General features: G+C 38.1%; 2 protein-coding genes across 2 annotated transcripts; both read left to right on the top strand.

Moving 5' to 3' along the window:
• Positions 1-49: 49 nt before the first annotated feature.
• On the top strand, positions 50-4,671 carry LOC134752056 (zinc finger protein 595-like). Its single transcript, XM_063687617.1, has 3 exons — positions 50-254; positions 798-869; positions 1,922-4,671. Exon 3 carries the CDS (start codon positions 2,140-2,142, stop codon positions 3,250-3,252), a length of 1,113 nt encoding a protein of 370 aa, XP_063543687.1. The 5' UTR covers positions 50-254; positions 798-869; positions 1,922-2,139; the 3' UTR covers positions 3,253-4,671.
• Positions 4,672-8,027: 3,356 nt separating this feature from the next.
• On the top strand, positions 8,028-22,028 carry LOC134752321 (endocuticle structural glycoprotein ABD-4-like). The gene is made up of 4 exons (XM_063687992.1): positions 8,028-8,257; positions 20,633-20,732; positions 21,347-21,444; positions 21,885-22,028. The coding sequence occupies exons 1-4, from the start codon at positions 8,234-8,236 to the stop codon at positions 22,026-22,028; spliced, it is 366 nt and encodes a 121-aa protein (XP_063544062.1). The 5' UTR covers positions 8,028-8,233.
• Positions 22,029-25,210: the final 3,182 nt, after the last annotated feature.

Below are 25,210 nucleotides of genomic sequence, written 5' to 3'. Positions count from 1 at the left end.
CGAGCCGAGCCAGCCGTGTCCCGTGACGTCACACCGCGAGCCGAGCCAGCCGTGTCCCGTGACGTCACACCGCGAGCCGAGCCAGCCGTGTCCCGTGACGTCATACCGCGAGCCGAGACAGCCGTGTCCCGTGACGTCATACCGCGAGCCGAGCCAGCCGTGTCCCGTGACGTCACACCGAGAGCCGAGCCCCGCCAGCAGTGTGGAGGATGTGCCCGGTGACACCACCGCCGAGGAACAAGCCTACACGTCGGGTAGGTACTTACATACTCACCCAACATACACAAAACACTAGTTTAATCACACATTCCCAAGTACAAGAAAAAGAAATTCATATGCGTATCGAATTTTCTACCCAACCATCCTGTTATATCCCAATTTTATACCAAAATGACAGATTAGTTGGAAGAGTCGGGGTAAGTATGTGATGACATCTAGAATATAAAAATAAGTACTAGGCTAGACATACTTTTTTCGCTCAGGAATAGGTTTCTTAATCTGACGATTAGAATGTTAAAATCTGGTTTCGAACAGTCAGATTAAGAAAATACGTGCAAATCATTGACAGATTAAATATTAGCAGAAATAACGTCTAACCAAATCGTTTCTCTTTTCTTCTCTTATTCTAATTGTATTGACAATCCTTATTGGAGCTATGATTTGATTTAATTAGTATTAGTAACTTTATAATTACTATTATTATTATTATTATTTTGACGATCATGGTAGAAATTCATATATTTTTGTCATCAATGAAATAGTGATATAAGTAATACATGTTAATATATTTGTTTTAGATGTAAAATCATTGATCAAATCAGAGCCTTATGATGATGATGTGGAAAATGAGCAGCTGCTTGATGCGTCATGTAAGTACCTTATCCTTACACACAATACGGCCGTGTATACAGGGTGGCTAAAAAATACGCGCATTCCCGTTGCCAGGGAGGTTTTGGAATTATACTGAGCAACTTTTACTATGGGAAAAAAATGTACACTCCCATAGAAAATGGACCAGCCAAAATGTATTTTTTTTTTTTAATTATTTATCACAAAAAAAAACTTAAATGACTATACTCCGCCAAACAGAGGACGACAAAATGAAACAGCCATTTTTTTTTTCGCGATTTCGGGGTTGGTCCTATAATAAAAGTTGCTCAGTATAATCCCAAAAACTCCCTGGCAATGCACTTATTTTTTAGCAACCGTGCATAGAAGTCAATATCATATTCAATCATCATATATATGCAGCTAGGAAACACTACTCATATGTTGGAACTAGGCTTTTTGACAAATTACCAGGTGACCTACAGGACATAATACAACCTAGCTATTCAAGCGTGTCTACTCAAAATAATCAAAGTTACATAAGTAGGCTAAATAAAAAAACTAAAGTGTTTCTCCTGAGTTTTTCTTTTACTGAATTTAAAGACTTCTACACAAAAATATTTCCTCAGTGAATAGATTGCTACGTAAATCCGTGTCATATTTCTCTATTTTTCCATATAATATATATGTATGTATGTGTATTAGATAGCAAATAATATATATAGCTACTTACATAATTATAAAAACCCAATATACGTATATTAAATACGTACATAAAAATAAAAAATACCAGTAATGCATGTTTATTTAATAAAGCTTTTTTAAATTGAATTAAGTAAACTTTATATTATAAGAAAATTGTTTATCCAAAATCCGATCGCTCTCTAAAAATTGTGTCACATATATTGTAACTAGCCCTAGCACAGGCCCCGGTCTTTTTGGGCTGTTACTGCACACTATGTCTTTAAATGCTGGCTTAAATTAAAATGTATAATTAGAAATAGTGAAAAGTTTGTTGTATATATTTAATGAATAAAAAATATAAATAAATATATAAAAATATTCAATATTTAGTTTTTGTGTCCTGCCGCAGCTGTTGAGCTTCCGCCGGCGCAGCCTGTCGCCCGCACAAGTGAAGCCGAGCTCGAGCATCGCCACGACTCGGCGCCCGCGCAGGCGAGTCCCGTGACGTCACACGAGCCGACTCCAGCGACGAGTGTGACGTTGCCTGATGCCACCGGAGAAAAAACCCACACAGAACAACCTAGCTTAATCGGACATATAAATAACCAGCACACAGACACTAATGCTATGTATTCATGCAAAATCTGTTCACAAAAGTTCTCAAACAAAACTCTCCTTAAACGACATGTACACACTCACATGGAACTCGAAACATACATTTGCGATATGTGTAATATGAAATTCAAGCTGAAATCAGTTTTAATCAGACATATTTTTAAGATACATATGAAGATAAATCACGTGTGCAAAGTTTGCAATAAAAAATTTAAAAAAATGTGTTATTTAAAGACACATCAAAGACTTCACACTGGTGACAAACCATACAAATGTAAGGTATGTGATAAGAAATTTGCAGTTGTTAAATATTTAAATGAACACAAAACTGTTCACACTGGTGAAAAACGATACAAGTGTAAAGAATGTAACAAACAATTCAGAGATCGTAGTTCGTTTCACAGACACAAAAAAATTCACATCGGATACAAAAGATTTAGCTGTGATCAATGCGGCGGACGTTTTTTAAGAAACAGCACTTTAACTGTACACAAAAGAATTCACACGGGTGAGAAATTATATAAGTGTGATGAATGTGATGATGTATTTGGATACATAAATTCTTTAAAAAAGCATAAAACTATTCATGCTCGAGGTAATATTTACAGCTGCGACGTTTGCGACGAGAAATTTTTACTAAAAAATCTTTTAGGTAAACATAAAAAGAATCACATCGGAGAAAAAGCGTACCGCTGCGAAAAATGTAACAAGAGATTTAACAGAAAAGATCATTTAGATTTCCATAAAATAACGCACAATGGAGATAAACCATACATCTGTGACAAGTGTGGTAAGCGATTTAAACGAAAAAGTAATTTAGATCAACATAAAAAAAATCATGAAGAAAAATCTCACTGTTGTAATAAATGTAACAAGCAATTCACACACAAGCATCAGTTAGATGCTCATGAAAGAACTCACACTAAAGAAAAAGCATATATTTGTGAAAAATGTGGTGCGCGATTCGCGCAGAATTATATTTTACAGAAACATAAACAAATTCATTGTGAAAAGGTACCCGTGACTGTGAGGAAATTAACTAAAGAAAAAAATGGAAAAAAAGACAAAGGAATATTAATACAAAATAGTGTATCAAACGTGCTTCAGTGTGCAAACAAAATCTGATTTGAAAGTATAATATTTTGTTCGTGAAGATTATATCATTGTTACTAAAGCACAGTAGGGTCAATGTGCAGAAAAATGACATGCGTCTAAAAGTTTTGGTAGGAAGACCGCCATATGGCAAGATTTATCGTATTTGTGTATTTATTTGTGTTAGGTTTCAGTTCAGTTTAATATATGTAGTATGTGTGTTTGTGTTTAATAGTCTTCATATTTAGCTCCTTGCACTACCTGTTGATTTTTGTATGAGCTCTAAATTTCCTGCTACCCAAAGGTTGTCTGGAAGAGATCGCTTTTTAGCGATAAGACCGCCTGTTGTTACCTGGTTCTATTTTTCTTTAATATTTCTTTATAGTTTGACATAAGAAATGCAGGCAGTGACACAATTTTCAAAAATAAATTAAAGGCGTTACTAATTAAATGTGCTTGTTACGATATAAATGAATTTGAAAACCTAAGTGATAATTTGTAGTATTAAGTAGTGGATATTTGTTGCATGCATCTTTTGTTTGTAATTTAATTGAATCGATGACACTGACATTTTGTAATTTAGTTATTAATTTATAACATTATTCTATGATTATTAACTTGAACCAATAACTGACATATTGAAATTGTATTTAATTATATCTATCGTACATTTAAGTCTAATCTTATAGCACTTGGAAATATGACGTGTAAAAAATTGTATTATTTTTACCAATAAATAATCTGAATCTGAATCAAGGCAACAAATAACCCCACCAAATTACGTAGGTTGTTTTTGGTAGTATTTCGGTGTATAGTGGCGCCGCCTAATTACTGTTTTTTGATGGACACTTTTCATACATAGAGATTTGGCTCCTTTATATAGTCTCCATGGTTACCACATTTTTCTTTTGATTGACAGAACAAGATAAGAGTTTTTTTTAAGTACAGTCGCAATATACAGGTCGTGTTGTTTTGTTTTTGGTTATTGTCTTTGGAAATTAATTTTTAGTTCTATGTAGAATAATTCTTATCTTTTTGGGAATATTGTTTTGACTGAAATAGATTAATGAATTGTACTAAAGAATATTATTGTGAATTAATGTTTCAAGCAGACTCGATTGAGGGGGTGTGTGTTGTTGTGAAGAGGCTTACGAGCAATCGACTCGAGCGTGGCAAAGCTATTTTAAACTAGGAGGATATAACCAACCACACAGAGTAGCTATTAACAGGCGTTCTCCTCTGTTGAAAATGGTTGGCCAATGGTCATGCGCAATGTATGGACTAACATTTATTTGACATGGCTATTTTGACGTTCCACTCCCGCGCAAAAATTGGCAGACTTTTTTGTACAGCAAATTACAGACAAGGCGTCTCCGTTGGTTATATCCTCCTAGATTTTAAACGTTGAATCTCAAATTTGAATTTGTATGCAAGTCAAATTTGAGAACTTTACTTCCAACTGTCTAAGCATAAAGTCATATGTTATAAAAATGTTTGTGTACATTTAATAATAAATATGTTGTTGTAATCAAGAAATGCCTTCCAGTCATTTTGATAAAGCTCCAAGTACCTCCTATAATGTTTTACAGTGTTGCCACCTGCACTTACGTACAAATTTACAACATGCTCATGCGCGAAGCCGCGAACGTAACGTAACGTAAGTGTGACGTCGATTTCGCAGATTGTTCACGCCTTCGCGCCTAGTTCCCCGTTTTTTGTCGGTGTATTAGCCCGCGTCAAAGGAGGCGCGAAGCGCGAACTGGCAAGACTCCACATTACACACTATTTTGACTCATATATGTGGCAAGATAAATAATAATTATATAATATAAAGCAGCTATATTTTACGGTTTTACAACAAAACAAAATGGAAAAATAGCTAAATCACGTATGATAGATAACTAGTAGTTAAGCTCGATCAGCTGATGGTTTTCCGCCATCTTCTTTCTTTTCTTGATGGACTTGAGGGCGGTGTTGCCCGTAGCCAATGTCACGTAAAAGGGTAGGAACAAAGTAAATGCTCTTAGAGCACGACGCTGTTCGGTGGTTGTTGTAGTTGTCTCGTAAAACCGATAGCTGGATTTTACGAGAAGCACGTGGACTACCGGCCGTTGACTCCAAAATGGTGGTTAAACACGCTTTGAGATTAATTCTCCATTCACTGCACACTACCACATTAGATTATTGTATAATAAAGCTATCGATATTACACTTTAAACAATATTAATGAGCAAAAAACAAAGGAATTAATCACGAGGCTACTATCAAGATGGCATTCGAACCGGAAGTCCGCCTTCCGCCATCTTGGCGAGAACCAAACTGCGAAATCGCCGTGAAGTTTGCGAGTGTGAAGTCACGTCAACGTCGCGACATGTTCTCTCCGCGAAGTCACGCACATAGTCTGGAGGGACCTTAAGAGTTGCCTCTCCAACACGTCGAACGTGGTTTGCGGTAGGCCCTCAGACCGCCATTAAGGTATAACGCACCATCGCACCGCACCTAGGTCATTGTGCGACGCACCCTTAAGTAAGCGATATCTCTTTCTCGCTCTTACTTATGAGTACGTCGCACAATGACCTTGGTGAGGTGCGATGGTGTGTTACTTTAAAATGAAAGAGAAGAAGAAGATTAATAATGGCATATTATGGTAAGTACGCATCGCACCAATTCGCTCGTATGTATAGGGCCAATTAAATCCACACTTACGAACGGGCCCGAGCAAGAGTCGTTTTCCGTTTCACAAAATACCAGAACATCTTTAACAATATTTAACATGTAAAAATACTTTGTTTCTAGTGGCCAAAAATGTTCAATGTTTGATATTTTTTTGCATTTGAACTATTTTTTACATTTCAAATATTGTTGAGCTCGCTCCAGACTACGCGGCGCGAAGCCGCGAACGCGAGTGTGGAGTCGATATCGCTGATTAGCGAAATAGACTCTATAGCGGGTGTAGGTATAATAATAACCGGCACTGAAGTTGAAACAGTTTATTAAACTTAAAGAACACGGTTTATGATACAATACAGTCCACTATACGTTAAAATTACTAAAACTATTACAATTCAATGCTATGATACTCGTGATCGGTCGTAGGGTCGGATACGCGCACACGTCTACACACAAAGGTACCGGCTTCCAAACTAAACTCGCGCTCTCGCGCGCAGCGCTGTTGCCCTCCGCGCGATACTCAAACATGGCCGCGCAACGACTACTATAAATTGACCCGTGGCTTAGTCTGTTAATACGCGAGCCGGGGTCTACTTAGATTAGCTATATTGGGAAATTGCCCACTAGGCGTGCTATCTCGTACTAACGCACGCTTAGGCATTCCGTCTCTGTCGTACGCTATAACTCCACACTCACGTTCGCAGCTTCGCGCACGAGTGTGGAGGGCCCTTTAACAATGTGCTAACGGGATGATCCAGTCGACCGATGTTGACAATATTTTGCCAATCTGATTAAATTGTCTGATCAAATCAGGTGGAGTGGACGCGAACACCAATCTGGCTCGCCGATTATGACCGACATTGGGGCCATTTTTTTAATTTAGGGCGCTCAAATCTCATCATAAATTCGAGATTGGCTATAATTTCTTTTCTGATCAAATCGGTTCATTTGATCATGCCGTCTGGACTGGGGTAATAAGCCCTTTGATGTCCATCAAAGATATAGCCGGTCAAACAACTTTGTCAGTAGAAAGAGGCGCGAAATTCAAATTTTCTATGGGACGATTACCCTTCGCGCCTACATTTTTTAAATTTGCCACTCTGCTACTGACGGAAATTGCTAGACAGACTATATTATTCTCTTTGATATCCACACAGTCGCCGGGCGTGATAGCTGTTTACGCTCGCGGCTCGTCTCGTCTCTCGCCTCGAGGAAAGTAAAATACATGTGCATTTAAAAAACCGGCCAAGTGCGAGTCGGACTCGCGCACGAAGGGTTCCGTACCATTACGGAAAAAAACAGCAAAAAAATCACGTTTGTTGTATGGGAGCCCCATTTAAACATTTATATTATTCTGTGTTTATTAGTATTTGTTGTTATAGCGGCAACAGAAATACATCATCTGTGAAAATTTCAACTGTCTAGCCATCACGGTTCATGTGATACAGCCTAGACGGACAGACGGACGGACAGCGGAGTCTTAGTAATATGGACAATATACGTTTTTACCCTTCGGGTACGGAACCCTAAAAACGGCTAAATATAAACTTCAGTTACCTAGTATTTCTTGAGGGTACTTTCAATTAACAAGGTAAAAATATCGTTATATATGGAATGGGGAGTTAATTATATCAGAATGGAAATAATACAACAAATCCATGTAAAACCAAAATTTTAATTGCTTATCGTAAAAAAAAAGAAAAAACGTACTTAGAAAGTACAGTGCTCTAGAGCAGAGACGTATCATTTTCTGCACAGTTTTTTATTAAACTCGCACTTGCTTTATATTTTATCAAGCAAATCTTGTTAGTAGAAAAAAGCGGCAAATTTAAAAAAATGTAGGCGCGAAGGGATATCGTCCTATAGAAAATTTGAATTTCGCGCCTTTTTCTACTTACAAGATTTTTTTGACCAACTATAGTAAAAAAAGTTTTTTCGCCTTAAAATATATTGAAACTGACACGGATCTGCATTTTTATCGGAACCCTAATGCTTCTAAGACGCACGCTACGATTGCAAAACAAACAAACAGGTGAAGAAGCGTCAAGTAGATTTTAGAGGTCTTGGGTCACATTCACCTAACCATTTTACGGCATTAACGACTAGTCCTTAGCCACACGTCGCCGCGATAACTTGGCCTAATTAAAAAAGTATAGTCATTTTGCGCGGGAAACGGGCGCGCGAACTTTTTTAATTTTATTTAGTAATTTTGACAGTTTGAGAACGAGGTGTAGTTTTCAAAATAAAGTTATTTTAAATTTTGATTTGAGATAAATTGAGATAAATACATATTTTTAATACTATTATTACTTTGTAATATTTATCAGTTTTATCACGAACCAAGATGCATGCCGTTGGATTTTTGACTGTAAGTACATTATAATATGTTTCAGGCTTTCATTTTGTGTCGTTTATTTATACTCTAGCAAACCCACTTTGTCAGTAGAAAAAGGCGCGAAATCCAAATTTTCTATGAGAGCATGACTTTTCGCGCCAAATTTTTTTTAATATGCCGTTTTTAGGGTTCCATACCCGAAGGGTAAAAACGGGACTATTACTAAAATACTCTTCTGTCCGTCTGTCTGCCTGTCTGTCACCATGCAAGCTGCATCTCATGAACCATGATAGTTTGGCAATATGTTTCCGGTGAAGAAAAAAAACCGGCCAAGTGCGAGTCGAACTCGCACACGAAGGGTTCCGTAGCATAACGCAAAAACGGCACAAAAATCACGTTTGTTGTATGGAAGCCCCACTTAAATATTTATTTTATTCTGTTTTAAGTATTTGTTGTTATAGCGGCAACAGAAATTCAATTCAATTATTTATTTCGAATCATTTTGATCCATATAGTGTTAGAAAGTACAACAAAACTTAAAATACAAAATGCATTACCTGTGAAAGACCAAAGATTAACCAAAGACTAACCTAGAGATGTGTAAAAACAGTCCCCAATATAAATGTATTTTAATCACAAATAAAATTCTCAATTATATTAAGCTAGAAACTCGCAACGCAGTGTTTAAAAACAAATTAGAAAATTTATTAGTAGATAAATGTTATTATTCGGTCAAGGATTTTCTTAATGACGATAGTTTATAATTTTTTTTTTTGTAATATATTATTAATTGTTATTTATAAATGGAAAGACTTGTATAGTTTAGTTTTTAAGTTAATGTTGTTTGCCCTTACAGGGTGTCATGGTCTGACTTGTATTTTATTGAATAACAACTTGATTTACCATGTACATGACTTTACAACAAAATAAATGAAATGAAATGAAATGAAAATTTCAACTGTCTAGCTATCACGGTTCATGAGATACAGCCTGGTGACACAGACAGAGGAGTCTTAGCAATAGGGTCCCGTTTTTACCCTTTGGGTACGGAACGGAACTCTATAAAACAGGTTCAGGGGCCGGTGAAGGTCCCTGTTGTTAACACAGCATAGTAATAGCAAACGACATTTTGCGAATTACATTATCATAAATTTTCCAGTTATAACCTTGGGTTAGGTACGGCCATTTCCATAATGTTAGCGATCTAGAAGCTAAATACGTTCTATATTTTTTTTTTTTTACTCAGGCCATGAGGTCAATTGGGGCGAGTGCAACCACGGTCTGATACAATTAAGGATGGCACACTAGAACGGTCCGAGTCCGGGCGGAGGCTTCTGACCACTTCTGACACTTCATTTTCTATAGCCCGCTCCAGACTACGCGGCGCGAAGCCGCGAACGCGAGTGTGGAGTCGATTTCGCTGATTAGCGAACTAGACTCCACACTCGCGTTCGCTGCTTCGCGCCGCGATTTGCGCACAAGTGTGGATGGCCCTTATGATGTTTGAATGGTGTATTCTCAGCGTTCTGCTTTAAGGAGCTTACTGGTGTCCGATCGAAAAAAATTATGCCGAAACCGACACTTTGGTCGGAAACTAGAACTTATACCCACATTGATGCGTAGGTATGCTAGTGCTCTCATTAATTGGGTCAAATACTTTTTAGGGTTCCGTACCCAAAGAGTAAAAACGGGACCCTATTACTAAGACTTCGCTGTCTGTCTGTCACCAGGCTGTATCTAAAAATAAAATAAATATTTAAGTGGGGCTCCCATACAACAAACGTGATTTTTTGCCGTTTTTTTGCGTAATGGCACGGAACCCTTCGTGCGCGAGTCCGACTCGCACTTGGCCGGTTTTTTATTATAAGTTAAGGTTATGAGACTTTTCTGTGGACATCGTAAAATAAAATGGACACCTAATTTTTTGTCGGACCTTGCTCCACCCTTTATCTTAAAAGCTGTACCGACCCTGGCAAAGGGAATGCACTTATTTTTTAGCCATCCTGTATAGTACAGTATTCCAAATCATTTACTTTCGTATTGCCCACAGAAAAGACGCCAGAGAGAGCCTACCTACAGTACCTACCGTCAATAACGAAAATCGCAATTTCGTTTTTCGCGTTAGGTCCTCACCCTCAGTTTTCCAGAACGTTTTTGACCCAATTTATGACTCAGAGAGAGAGGTCATGACCCGCGTTCCGGGTCATTCCTGATGCAGAGGCTGTCTATCGCTATTCAGCGCGGAAACGCGGCGAGCGTGATGGGCACCTTTGCGTCAGGAAGGGGCGCGGGACGAGTTGTTTGGCTAGGGTATTATTTGTTTTGTTTAGTTTTAATTTAATTAACTTTATAATTAATTTTAAATTTTAATGTAACTTATTTATGCAATGTTTCTTTAAAAAAAACCGGACAATTGCGAGTCAATACATCATCTGTGGAATTTCAAGGGGCACCTAGCTATCACGGTTCATGAGATACAGCCTGAAGACAGACAGACGGACAGTGGAATCCTAGTAATACGGTCCCGTTTTTACCCTTTGGGTACGGTACCCTAAAAACAGTGTCAATAAATATATGTCACATTTTCAACGAAAAGGTACCACATTGTCGGTTATCGTTAAGGTTAATTGCAATTGAAGCTATATGGAAACAGCGCCCTATTGACAACCAACAATAAGTACCTTTTTGGTTGAAAATATATCGATTTATGAGATTATGAGTTATACTATAGTACATTGTGCAACATGGGGCGTAAGTTAAATTAAAAAACGAGAGTATATAGTACATTGTGCAACATGCAACATGTGCAAAACGAGAGTATAGTTAAGTTTATAGACTCGAGTTCGCGGTATTATTACGCCCCGAGTTACACACAATGTTTTTCATCACACTTGCGATACAAAATTGAAGTATAAAGACAAAAACTGTTAATTATAATACCTACTAGAACCTTCATAACTCCCTAGGAAATTATTATTTCATCATAATTAAAGCTAATTCTTAAATAACTGTATTTGAATGGAGATGAGAATATAATTGATCAAAGCAGATTAAAAATAAGTTAAGAAATGTCAAATGGGTACGTAGGTAATGATGTCTTTCTCAACCTCTCTTTATCTTCTTGTGTTGGGCAATTTCGGCTTAAAACTCCTACCTACTTTAACCAGTTATTGAGTTAGACCAAGATAAGTCTGCAACTATTTTGATAGCGCACAATTAATTGTTACCTATTTATACGTTATAATTTCATAGAAGTTTGACGTTTAAAATAGGTAACACTTGCACCGCGTGTGCTATCAAAATCGTTGCAGATTTGTCTTGGTTTAACTCTATTTTAAATGCCAATTAACGTTTTAGGTCATTCTCAAAAAATATGCCTGCGGTCTAATTGCCGCGATGCATATATTTTCATTCAAAATGAAAGGAGTCGTGGCAATTAGACGCAACCGCAGGCATATTCTCAGAGAATGACATTTTAAAGAGCGTAGGCTTATTATGTCAATATCCGGGGAGGAAAATGAGGATTATCTACGTTTATATCGTGGCCCCTTACCTCTTAGTAACGCTCCATGGCGTAGCGTAGTCATCTCTCTCTATCACTCTTCCATATTAGTGCGACAAAGCCAGTTGCGTCTCGTTCGCTACGGAGCGTAAACGATTGGCACGTTGGCTATGCACCCTGGGCAAAGTAAATAATACTTAATCTACGTCTACAAACACGCCATTTATAAATTTCAAATATAAAGGGGCCCACTGACTATATCAGTTCGCCTGACGATATCGGTCTGTCAAATTTTTGTTCTAACTGACAGGTCGATATCGTCCGGCGAAGTGATAGTCAGTGGGCCCCTTAAAACGTCTATACGAATACAATAAATAATAATAAATAAATATTATCACGAGAAGCCCAAGGAGGCTTGTGTTATGGGTACTCAGACAACGATATATATAATATATATAGGTAAATACTTAAATAAATAGAAAACACACATGACTCAGGAACAAATATCTGTGCTCATCACACAAATAAATGCCCTTACCGGGATTCGAACCCAGGACCATCGGTTTCACAGGCAGGGTCCACTACCCACTAATAGGCCAGACCGGTAGTCAATATATATTTCAATCAATACCGGACCGGTAGTCCGGTAGTTGACCGGTAGTAAATATTTTTAAGTATTTTTTGGTACTAACAAAGTATGGACACTTATTCGTCTGAAATAAATGCATTTTTTTTAAATATAATATTGACATTCATGTTTCTTTTTTTTTTTTTAACATGATTTTACTGTTTGGCCTCACCAGTTACAGTTTGCGGTGTGAGTGATCAGCATTGCGGCCTGAAGGGCCGCGACGCTGCCAAGAAATAAGGAGTGAGAGAGAGAGAAAGTAAGAAGAGTGAAAGATGACAGAGAGATGAATAGAGGAGAGTAGGTAACAAAATTGGTAGCAGAAACTATGACGCTATATAAACTTAAGTGAGATTTAGTTTTGGAGAAAATTTTTTAATTAACAATTTAAAAATGCCCTAAGTCCTAGGGCGGAGGGCCCTGTGTGTCATTAACTATTTTCCTACGATTATTGACATTCATGTGTTTACATAATAGATATATATACTTACAGAGGTACTACTTGGATACTACAGTCTTAACTGTAAGTACAAATACGCAAATTTTCTTCCTCGCGTTGTCCCGGCATTTTGCGACGGCTCATGGGAGCCTGGGGTCCGCTTGACAACTAATCCTAAGAATTGACGTAGGCACTAGTTTTTACGAAAGCGACTGCCATCTGACCTTCCAACCCAGAGGGGGAACTAGGCCTTGTTAGGATTACTCCGGTTTTCTCACGATGTTTTCCTTCACCGAAAAGCGACTGTAAATATCAAATTATATTTCGTACATAAGTTCCGAAAAACTCATTGGTACGAGCCGGGGTTTGAACCCGCGACCTCCGGATTGAAAGTCGCACGCTCTTACCGCTAGGCCACCAGCGCTTCAAATACGCAAATATTGAACTAAATTAATAACTAGCTTAAATCTATAAAATAGGCCCCTGCGGCATTGTACATTGTACCAAGGATGCTGGCGGCATTTCCTCGCTGTATCACACTTCTATCCGAATACTTAACTACTTAACAGATACAAAAAGGAATTTAGCTAACTCATATAACCTTTGAGATTCATGTTTTTGAGTTCCTTGAAGTGTACATACTCTACATATAACCATACTAGAGCGGTACTGTCATGTCATAGTAAATTTTGTAACCCCAGTAAATTCACTGCCATCTGTCGACACACTTTAAAACTAAAAATGAAGATTTATAAAAATACGATAAAATGTATTTAAATATGGATAAATGATTTTTTTAATTTGCATTAATTATTTTTATGATTTTGACCCATGTTCTTTCAGTGATATGCGTTAAAATTGTCAAATAACAAACGAAACCGTCAACGCCATCTATACGACAGTAGGCCAAAGCTAGTAGCGCCCTCTGATCGAGAATCAAATTTTCTTGATTTTCGAGGCACGTTTTTTTCTTAGACTGTATCCATCTATTACGGAGTTATATCTATCTTTGATATAACTAGGCCAAACGGTTGATCTTTACAGCATACCTATTCTAAATGACAAAATGTCAAAATTCCGACATTATCGTGACGCGTTCACACGATAGGTATGTCATGTCAACCACAGTAGCATTTACCTCTAACCTCTGCGAAATGAAAGGTAACGTTATGTCAACTTGTTGCATTTAATTCGGGCGAGACAGTTAATGAATATAGACTATTCACCTGAGTATAGTCAGCAATCAGCATCAGTAGCGAAAAGTAGGTAGCTATTATTATAAGAATTAGTGTGCATGGAGGATATATAAAGGAGCCAAATCTCTATGTATGAAAAGTGTCCATCAAAAAACAGTAATTAGGCGGCGCCACCATACACCGAAATACTACCAAAAACAACCTACGTAATTTGGTCGGGTTATTTGTTGGTTCATGTTATACTCATGTCCCAGAGCCTAACTAGCGCCACCGGAGAGATTAGTAACTATTATTTAAAGCTGAAAGCGGTCACTTTTGCAACAATTCTGCCATAAGAGATTGGCATCCTTTCTATACCATCCATAAGAGTGTGTACAGGTCATTTTGACACCCGCTCAGCTACTTCTGCTGACGTCAGTACTGTACTAGTACAGTCAGAATCAGTAAAAATATATAAAAAGCATTAAGTATTTGCCAAACTCGATTACTTTTCCAATATATCTCGACCGTATGCATTCAAGGATATCTGCAACAGTGTAATTGTTTTGTACTATACTTATTATTAATTATTTGAGGTTTAGTTCACGCCATGCCCATCGTGTGAATAAATACACATGTACTTCCATTTGTCATTCCAACGCTTTTTTAACGCGCGTTGAAAAAGCGCTCGTGAGAATGAGGCCTTAGACCTGAGTATATTATGGTTTAAATTTCAACTCTATACCTCCACGCGTTCCCGAGATAAAGGGTCTTGACAGAAAGACGGACGGACGGACAACAAAGTGATCTTATAAGGGTTCCGTTTTTTTCCTTTTGAGGTGCGGAACCCTAAAAACAACCCTTCGTGCTAATATTGATACTCGAGCAATCAAAAAAATCCAAATTTGAACCACGAGCGTAGCGGCATCATCTACTTTCATCTGTGCTCTGTCAGGGGTGCGAAACTCCTCACTTCAGGCAAACTCGGCTCCGTTCGGCTCAGCATTGCTCCGAGCAATTATTAGGGTTGTCACAACTTGACGTCCACAGATGGCGTGCACGACCACAGATAAGATAATGATAATGACTTGAATTTTGACAACCCTAAATAGCCGAAAGGGATAGTGCCATATATTAGAAAGGGAAAGCATGATTCGACCCTGAACCGCTGTCAAACTTCGGTTTTGTGGGAAGTTTCCTTTCTGTACGGTAGTACTATTATTTCTTCTGGGGCTCTACACTTAACACGGTAGGCGGTCTAATAACTCAGCACAGATTGAACAGACACACTTGACCTTTGGCGGTTTGTATAACCCATAGACATTAGTAGTTATACACATGAAACCGAGCGACCGGGGTAAGAGAAAGACATATTCATGTATTGACAGTTTCATGTATGGCAGCATAATCCTTTTTCTCTTTCACTCTTATAAATTTCGGTATTTCGCCATCGCCTCCTTGCTATGATGTCATAACCCGACCATGAAAAAATGCCCGGTCGGTGATAAAGATATAGACAGACATATTTTCTCTTTCCTCTTATAGGAATCGCAATAAGACTATCTTTCTCTATCAAAGAGTGTCAGGCCCTTGGATTGAACAGACACACTTGACCTTTGGCGGTTTGTATAACCCTTTGAATGCCACGCCCCTATCGTGCGCGGCGCGTCATCGTGAACCTTGTCGGCACGCACCAAGGGCCTGACACTCTTTGATAGATAAAGATAGTCTTATTGCGATTCCTATAATAGGAAAGAGAAAATAGTGCCATGCTTTGTCCTTATCACCGACCGGGTGGCATCATAGGTATAGGAGGCGATGGCGAAATATCGAAATTTATAAGAGTGAAGAAAAAAAAATCCTATGCTGCCTAAATCTTATATGAATATTCTTTCTCTTACCCCCGGTCGCTCGGTGGCGCGTCTATAACTACCTGTATATACTATGTGGTGGTCAGAGTTAGAGGGCGCGCCAGAGCTGTATGCCAAGTTCGCACGCTTCGCCCCAGTTTAAGTTAACGAGCGATTGCGACACAGAGTTCGTGTAGCTTTGAGTTTAATCTATATAAGGTTGATGATTACTTGCAAAATAAATACACATATTTAAGTTTGCAATTATTAGTATTTTCTGTACATAAGTTAAGAGGACTATATATTTTACGTAAAATCATATAAAATATTTATAATACTTAACGTAGAATCAAATATTGTTAACATTAGGTATTTAACGCGTAAAAGTGTCGTTTGATTAATTAGTTAGGTAACTATGTAATGTTTATGAAATCCGAATGTAAGCGTTTTTTATTTGAAATTTCCTCTACCAAAGTTAGAGCGTTTTCACATTATCCGATCACGTATCTAATAGCATCCTACATCTCCGTAATCAGGCCGCGGAGGCGGGAGGCGGGCGCGCCCGGGCGCCGTCTTTAGCGGTCACGCACACTGCAATAAACATTATGCCTACACATACGCACACAAACAAATATTATAGGTCCGACAGCTGACGTGACGGGGGGCTCCGACATGGCTGAATTGATCGGAAGCGCCTTTCCGATATCGAATGCCGGAACGCGCCTGTGACAAAAAGTACAAAAACAACTGCAGGAGGGTGCCATTGGCATTAAGTCCGCCTTTTTGCGTCATTTAACGTTTTGTAGTAATAATGATTTATTAAATGCATATATATTGTATATATATATATATATATATATATATATGTTTATTTTATAATCTAGATTACAGGTTTTAATTATTTACGTTTGTAATAATTGAACCATAATTTACTTTCTGTTCATAGTGTTCGTTTGTCTATCTTGATCTGTTTATTGTTTCATTCTCAATTGCTCAAAAGTTGACTGGAAGAGATCCCTTATAGGGATAAGTCCGCCTTTGTACATTGTATATATTTATGTTCTTTTATTGTGTTTGTAATCTGTCTTATGTACAATAAAGTGTGACATACATACATAAATACAGAGAAACACATATCTTACATTTTACTTCCTTCCGACATCCGATATCGGATCGGACAATGTGAAAACGCTAAGAGCGTACTCTTTCTGTTTCCAAATATACTTTAGCAATACCTTAAAAGTGTTAATGAAGAACTTGGCCCACTTTTTCACACTTCATACCATATTGCAGTGATAGAAGCCACTTTTCAAGTTGTTATGACAGTTTGATTTGACCTTTGACCCGTTTTAACAACTGTTTAGCTATTTATGTAATGCCTTTCACTCCGCTCATCATACGATCTTACGTAGGCGAACAACATGCGAACGCGAAGTGAAGCTATGCGGCGCGGGGTGAATCAATTCTTTATAGAAGTGTCCTACGTGGGCGATCGTTGCGAACGCGAGCGCCGTGGGCCCACCGCGCCGTTTCGCGTTCGCGAGTTGTTCACTTACGTAAGACGCAGCGTTAAGGCAGGGACACACTTATCATACATACATACAGAGACATACGCAACATATGATTATGACAATCTGAACCCTGAGAGCTGTATGCTTAGAAACATACTTGTCATGCGTTTTTTTTTTTTATACCACGTCGGTGGCAATTAAGCATACGGCCCGCCTGATGACGTTGCGTTGCGTATAACAAGTATGTACTAATTTGCTAAATTACCCCGGTTTCGAAGATATCCCGATAAAAACTCCGAATGCTAGGTCAAGTTTTTGCTCCCGGTTATAATTACTATCTACCGGTTATAATACTCGTAACCAATGTAAACACGTTCTTTACTAAATTCCTGTGTGAACTGGCTCAAGTGATAATGACTCGTATTTTAAACATTAAATATTGTAACTAAACTGAACAGCCTGTTGAGAATGTTGTGTGAAGTGTGATGGTCACTGGTCAGTGGTTACGCAACGGAGGTTCAGTGTCAAGATCATCAACAAACACTCGGCAAATTAACTTAAACATTGGTAGTGCGTTTACATTTCCTATTATTAATCTAAGAAATTAGTGGATCCTTCATATAGTCTGGCTAATGAAAGTTCAATCTGAAAAAACGCGGCAATTTCAAAAAATCTGTAGCAGGCCGCTCTTTGATTACAAGGATTGGATAATTTTTATACTTTTTATGATTTCTGGAATATGAAAATTATAAAAAGTATAAAAGTTATGCAATCCTTGTAATCAAAAGAGCCGCCAAGAGATTTTTTTGAAAATGCCGCGTTTTTTCGGGTTCAACTTTCATTAGCCAGACTAATAAACTGGTAACTAATATTTTTTTACCTTAAGAATGGTCCAAAAAACGTAAAAAATTTTTTTTTACATATTTAATACAAGTGAATCAAGTGATAGTCTTACCCCACCTTACCTTACAAATCTTTACAAAATGTTATTAAAAATCTAAACTAATATATTTGACTGTAATAAAACGTATTTTGTTCAAAATTCTCCCTTAAGGGGCCCACTGACTATCAGTCCGCCGGACGATATCAGCCTGTCAGTTAGAACAAAAATTTGACAGTTCCGAACAACTGACAGGCCGATATCGTCCGGCGGACTGATAGTCAGTGGGCCCCTTTAGTTTTGATTTAGATGGATACAGTCTAAGGAAAAAACGTGACACGGAAATCGAGAAAATTTGATTCTTGAACAGATGGCGCCACCACGTTTTCCTTGGCCTATTCTCATTTAGATGGCGTTGACGGTTTCGTTTGTTATTTAACGATTTAAATTTTGTTATTCCTTAAAAATAGCACATAACCAAAAGTAGGTTCGAGAACAACTTTTTAGCTACATCACACGTTTCTAGTGGAAAATCAACATTAGCAACACTAATGTCAAAATGTGGCAATCATAACCAATCTACTAAATCATGATTTCTTCATCATGACTGATATTATCTAAATTTAACGGTTCTTTTGTGGAGTGTCCTCAGTGTGGGATGATTTGAGTATTTAACATATGAATGACTTCCACTAGTATGAAGGTTATTGATTATTGATTGAATCACGATGAATTAATAAATCAAATCAGATGATTTACTTTCAATATTACAAAATTATCCGATTATATAATTAACCCTTAAAAAAATACCGACTACAAAAAAGAAAAAGTTATCGCAAAAAGTCTTCCCTTCTTAGGTATATATGTACTAAAAATACGTACATACAAAGCGCTGTAAAAATGGCTGAATGGATTAGTCCAACATTTATATACAATGACTGTGAATATCCTCTATATTATATCTAAAAATAATTAAACAGATATATCCAAAAAAATTATAATATTTGGACTAATCCATTCAGCCATATTCAATTTAGAGCAGTTCAGTCAACTCTGAATTGTGAAATTTTTGATCATTTTCTAATAATTTGTTAGACCAACTAGTGAGAAAATGTTAGACTGTTATATATTTGTAATCTACTCACAATGCCCTTTCAAGTGGTACCCCACATGGTATGTTTAAAAGAAAAAAGTTAAAAACTCTATACTGCCGATTTTGTGACGTCACAGTTATCCCCCCCACACCGAAAAAAAATCTGGTTGTTGTAACGAGAATTCGGTAGACCCTACAATTTTTATCGTAGTATATGTGACAACTCTACAGATAGTAAACTCAATTATACACTACTACTACACACTATATACTATTGCCCGTTACAAACGAATTGTAATCGCTTCAAATCAAATGGTTGGCTAAACAGAAAAAAATGTTAAGAGGACGCAAAATTTGTTACAAGAACAAATTCCCATTTACTATACATTCTGGTAGTATTGTAAAAAATATTTTTTTCCGTGCACACTCTTAGAAAGTGACAAGTTCTTATTTCGTACTCAGTAGACTCTACCACCGAACACAACGATACCACTTGTCGGTAGTATACTGTACAGTCACATCGAATGGTGTTTTAGGCCATCTGGCCGCTGTACTGTATATTAAGATGGATACAGTCTAAGGAAAAAACGTGCCTCGAAAATCACGAAAATTTGATTCTCGATCAGAGGGCGCCACTAGTTTTGGCCTACACTCGTATAGAGGGCGTTGACGGTTTCGTTTGTTATTTATAATTTTAACGCATATCAGTGAAAGAACATGGGTCAAAATCATAAAAATAATTAATGCAAATAAAAAAAATCATTTATCCATATTTAAATACATTTTATCGTATTTTTATAAATATTTATTTTTAGTTTTAAAGTGTGTCGACAGATGGCAGTGAATTTACTGGGGTTACAAAATTTACTATGAAAGTACCGCTCTAGTATAAGTTACTCTATGATATTATTTTGACCCATGTTCTTTCACTGATATGCGTTAAAATTGTTAAATAACAAACGAAACCGTCAACGCTATCTATTCGAGAGTATGCCAAAGGTAGTGGCGCCATCTGTTCGAGAATCAAATTTTCTTGATTTTCGAGGCACGTTTTTTCCTTAGACTGTATCCATCTATTACGGAGTTATATCTATCTTTGCCGCTACTAAACATTTAATAAGGAATAATAAGGATACAAACATACATTAGACTGCCAAAATCACACCAGAGTTCTGCCTCTCTATCGCTCTTCTATATTCGTACGATGGAGGGGCAGACAACAAAATTTCGATTTTTGTATTTCGCGGTAGATCCTCTGTACCATCCAGACATACAAGACAGTTGAAAAGCAAGCCTATTACTGCAACTATAAGGCTCATTTTTGTTACAGTTGCTACTGCTGAGCCTATGCCAGTGCCAGGAGGAGATCGTACGGAACGACTTCGAAGGTCCGAATGAGGACGGCTCTTACAAGTTCGCTTATCAGACGCGTAAGTATACTGCATCTGTGGCGAGCGACCACCGGTCACTGAGGGTGCAAACCTGCAAACGATTTTCGACGCTCAACAGCGCCATCTACCGCGCTAAGCGCTTAACGGAACTGGTTTACCCAATATCCCGGTAGATCGCGCTTCTGAGCGCCGAAAATCCTACGTTTGTTCACTGTAAAATTCATACCTATAGAATTTAAACTCGTTTTTGTAAATTTGTACACCTGTTGAGGATAACTGTACCCTGAGGTACACTCTGACCACGCGAACTTTGAGTAAGAATGCATAAACATATTCCTATAAGCTTCATACTTGACGTAGCACTTGGCATGAAAACTTAGCGTGGTCCGACATTATACCTATTTACCTATTTCGGAGTGAGTAGGTACTACGACCAGTGTGACCGAAAGAGAAGTCAAACTAGAGGATCGCATCTCGTTTTGATAAAAGGAGCAATGGCGTCATAAGAAAATAATTTCAACGTTACAATAAGGCAATATGTCAATACTGTAACTGTAACTAATGGGAGTGAGACTTAGTCCTCTGGTTTGATTCCCTCTTTTGGATCGTTTTCTGTTGGCCGGGTAATTGTTAGGAGTTATGTATTGTTCCAGAGGGCGGCATCTATCACGAGCAACGTGGCTCGCTCCAAGGACAGGAACCGGCGCTGGTTGTTGAAGGACAATACCAGTACACGGCCCCTGACGGACAGGTAATTGGCATGGCATTGGCAATTATTATTCCCATCTGTTAACTTACGTTAACAGCGCCATCTATGGGACACCCCACTCCATTCTGTATCGAACCCTCGATGGCCTATCTACTTTACGCACCCACCAGGGTACGTAGTTCAAGAGAAAGCCCATAGGTGGCGCCTTAATCAATAGACATAGTTTTAGGATAGTAATACGAAAGATGTACTCGTCCACTTTACCAATAGAAGCCATAAGATACACAAGCTGGTTTTCTCTCCGACTCCCGACTCCTTCGATCTCCGCCCACGTGCCATCACCATCTGATGTCTGTCCTTGACGAGGTGGGAGATGGAGGCATTTGTAGTAGGAGTAATCACTTTATTTGCCTGCCGATATGGATTTTAAACGGACGACTTTAAGCCTAACGTTACTTTAATATTACTATTCAACATTCCAGGTGATAAACGTGATCTACAGAGCAGACGAGAACGGCTTCCAAGCGACGGGTGACCACCTCCCCACTCCACCGCCCATCCCGATGGCGATACAGCGCTCCCTCGACTATTTGATGAGTCTGCCACCTTCTGACAATGACTATTAGATCCAGTGCCGGCCCGAGCCCTTGATCAGGGTAGAGCGAAATCGGGTTTTGGCCCCCTGAAGCTTTTTACCCAAAAGCAAAACGAACCGTAATTTGGGCCCGCGTCACACACGTCTTTTAAAACTTTTTGTTTTTCTCATTTGCCATTTTGGCGCCCCCCTTGCCATCCGGCGCCTAGAGCGGCCGCTCCACTCGCTCTACCCTAGATCCGGCCCTGATTAGATCTATATTGAGGCTTTCTTACATGGTGATATTTTAGGTATGGATTTTTTTACAAGATGGTTCTGCGTGTATATTAGTCATTTTATAGTTTTTTTGCCCATTTCGTGATAGTTCAACCACGTTAAGTGCTACGTCAACTAAGGCGCTCCCGTTAAGCACCTTAGGTACGTACATAGTCATGGTCTGTGCCAATTGTTTTTTTTTATTGTATGTCTCTATATGTAAATGTGAATGTTACAAGTTATGTAATGTCTTTATATTAGAGCAATATTCAGTGATATCAAAGAGAATTCAGTAGACAAAGAGTGCTCACTCCATACATCAGTTTTGTTACCAAAACGACTATTATTTTCGTAGTCGACATCTAGCGTCAAGTAGCGGAATTATCAGTACTGCTACTCGACACTAGATGTCCCGACGAACGGAAAGTCTAATGCTCAACGATTTTCAGCTAATATTATAACCGGAACTCTAAGCAATACACTTTTCGTCAGTCGCGGCACAAGTGACACTATGTCTACTTAATTCTCTTTGGTGTTATATGAATACATAGAAACGAGTATACTTTTTATACATATTTTAGATATTTTTCAGATAGCATAGATATCTTTGTTTTAAGGTTATAAATAGTATGGAGATGCCAGCTGTCACCGTTAACAAGCTTAAAACTACTTAAAGATTACCAATACATCCCTATTAGCTATTAATAATATAAGTTTCCCTTCTAGAAAATAATTTCCTTCCCAGATAATACTAAATGAGAGTACAAACTTGGTACAAACTTAGGTGGTTATTATTTTGTTATGTTAATATTAAGTTTTTCTGCGCTGCGTGCTGTCAGATATATCGAAGAGGCCATGGTACTCATAAATCTCTGAGTATGCTCTTAAACGTCTTGTTAGCAGAGGCTTTGTTCAGATATTTGTGTACACATATTCGTTACGACGTAGACCCGATTATAAATATGATTTAATATGTGTTCAAAGCGCGAAGGTTTTAAATGTTATATTTGTGTACACCTTGGCCGCTCCGATATATATCTGATGGTGATTGTGCATCAAATCTTAGCATGTGCATCGGTATTAGCCGGGGTACATTGCTATATACGTGTATAGCGCTGTCTCGCTCATACACAGGAGCGGCGTGCGGACCAGCATCGGTGTGAGTGTGATACTGCGTATGGAGTCCGTCCGATTTGATCCTACATGGAAGCATTAAGGTTCTTGTTAATAAAGTATTTTTTTGTAAAAAGTTGTTTTTTAACCGCCATTTTTTTTTGTTTTGCCATATTGAAAACCTAAATCTCCGATATACCTGATGGCGACTGTACAATATGTATAAACATAATAAAACAGTTAAATTAAACATCGCAGAATGACCTTTGTTCATCAGATAATTGTCTACTTGTAGGCATCATGGTGGCTAATTTAATCTTATACTAGGTTCCTCGAGATACTTAAAACAGTGTAAAAACTGAGAAATTAAGGGTATGTTAAAAATAATAATACATAATAATAATAATAAATAAATAAATACAGGACATTCTTACACAGATTGACCAAGTCCCACGGTAAGCCCAAGGAGGCTTGTGTTATGGGTACTCAGACAACGATATATAAAAATATTAAAATACATAGAAAAAACCCATGACTCAGGAACAAATCTGTGCTCATCACACAAACAAATGCACTTACCGGGACTCGAACCCAGGACCATCGCCACCATCGGCCATAGAGTCACTACCCACTAGGCCAGACCGGTCGTCAAGTATTCATAGCGGCTTAGGAATCAAATTGGTTCTGGACTGTACATCATATTTTGTTAAGGAATACTAAATAAAACGTTATAATATGTTTATAGGATTTATGTCTGTCACAATCAAGTACAAACAATCAAATTATCTAGATAAATACCGGGTAGCAAAACAAATGATAACAGTTGTGTTAAACATAACTCAAATTCAACCGATACTGATTTTACCAGATGAATTATCTCAGATGATTTTATTGGGCTCGGGCCCTAATCTGTTAAACAAAAGCCTTTGTTTCTTTTAACAGCGGTCTTCAGCACGTGCCAAAACAACCATGTCGTTTAAAAAGCAACTATCGTTACATAGTAGTAAGGTTCAAATTTACGTGACTATGTGATAGCTCATTCGGGGAACAATCAGGGTGGCTCTTATTTGGAGATAACAAAACGTGATATCTCCGAATGGGCTGTTTCATGAATTTGGACATATAAATAGAATGGTAAATTTGCTTTTTAAACGTGCTTGTTCCCGTTACTTATGTCAGGGCTATTAGCAGTAAGCAGTGTAACCACTGCATAAAGGAAACAATACCTTATGTTTAACAGATTAGGGCCCGAGCCCGATAAATCATCTGAGATAATTCATACTATACTAGGACTTGGGTGAACAACTTTTTCTTGTCACTCGTTACCATGGCACAGAATAAGTAATAGTATTATCATACAGAACGGCCACGCACCGCCCCGCCGCGATTCCAATTACCTCGCCCCGCGACACCAGATTGACGGCCGTTTGCCGGCCGCTCAGTACTATTTTTAAGCAACTTACTCACACAATGACGCATGACGCGTGTACAGACGTGCCGTTCACACATAGAAACGCTAGTGATTTTTGATGTATAGCGTGTCCGCCCTGTGACCATGGTGACGGTCTCCTGGGTCACTCTACCCCGGTTTTATGGTGTTCAAATTAACCAAACACGCATTTTTATGGTAGTTATTAAGGCCTTTTCACAATGACTCATGTAATCAGCACGTTCGCCTTTCTTTGTGACTTAAAAATATGCAGTTTCGTCTCATTAAAAACACGCTGAGGATCTTTGAAAATATCAAATCTCGACTTATATTGAGCGGGATATAGACCGTGATTACCTTTTGTATTATTTGGGGTCTATATCCCGGTCAATATAAGTCTAGTGAAACTAACCGTG

The sequence above is a fragment of the Cydia strobilella genome, chromosome 24 (assembly GCF_947568885.1).
Source record: "Cydia strobilella chromosome 24, ilCydStro3.1, whole genome shotgun sequence".
Taxonomy (NCBI): domain Eukaryota; kingdom Metazoa; phylum Arthropoda; class Insecta; order Lepidoptera; family Tortricidae; genus Cydia; species Cydia strobilella.
Note: the sequence above shows the minus strand (reverse complement) of the source record. Positions and strands in the feature narration are given on the sequence as shown.

Bases quoted from the DNA above. Each gene is read 5' to 3' on its own strand.
- LOC134752056 (XM_063687617.1), top strand. From the start codon at position 2,140: ATGTATTCATGCAAAATCTGTTCACAAAAGTTCTCAAACAAAACTCTC.
- LOC134752321 (XM_063687992.1), top strand. From the start codon at position 8,234: ATGCATGCCGTTGGATTTTTGACT. The intron at 8,258-20,632 runs GTAAGTACATTA...TTTTTGTTACAG, and splicing joins ATGCCGTTGGATTTTTGACT to TTGCTACTGCTGAGCCTATG. The intron at 20,733-21,346 runs GTAAGTATACTG...GTATTGTTCCAG, and splicing joins CAAGTTCGCTTATCAGACGC to AGGGCGGCATCTATCACGAG.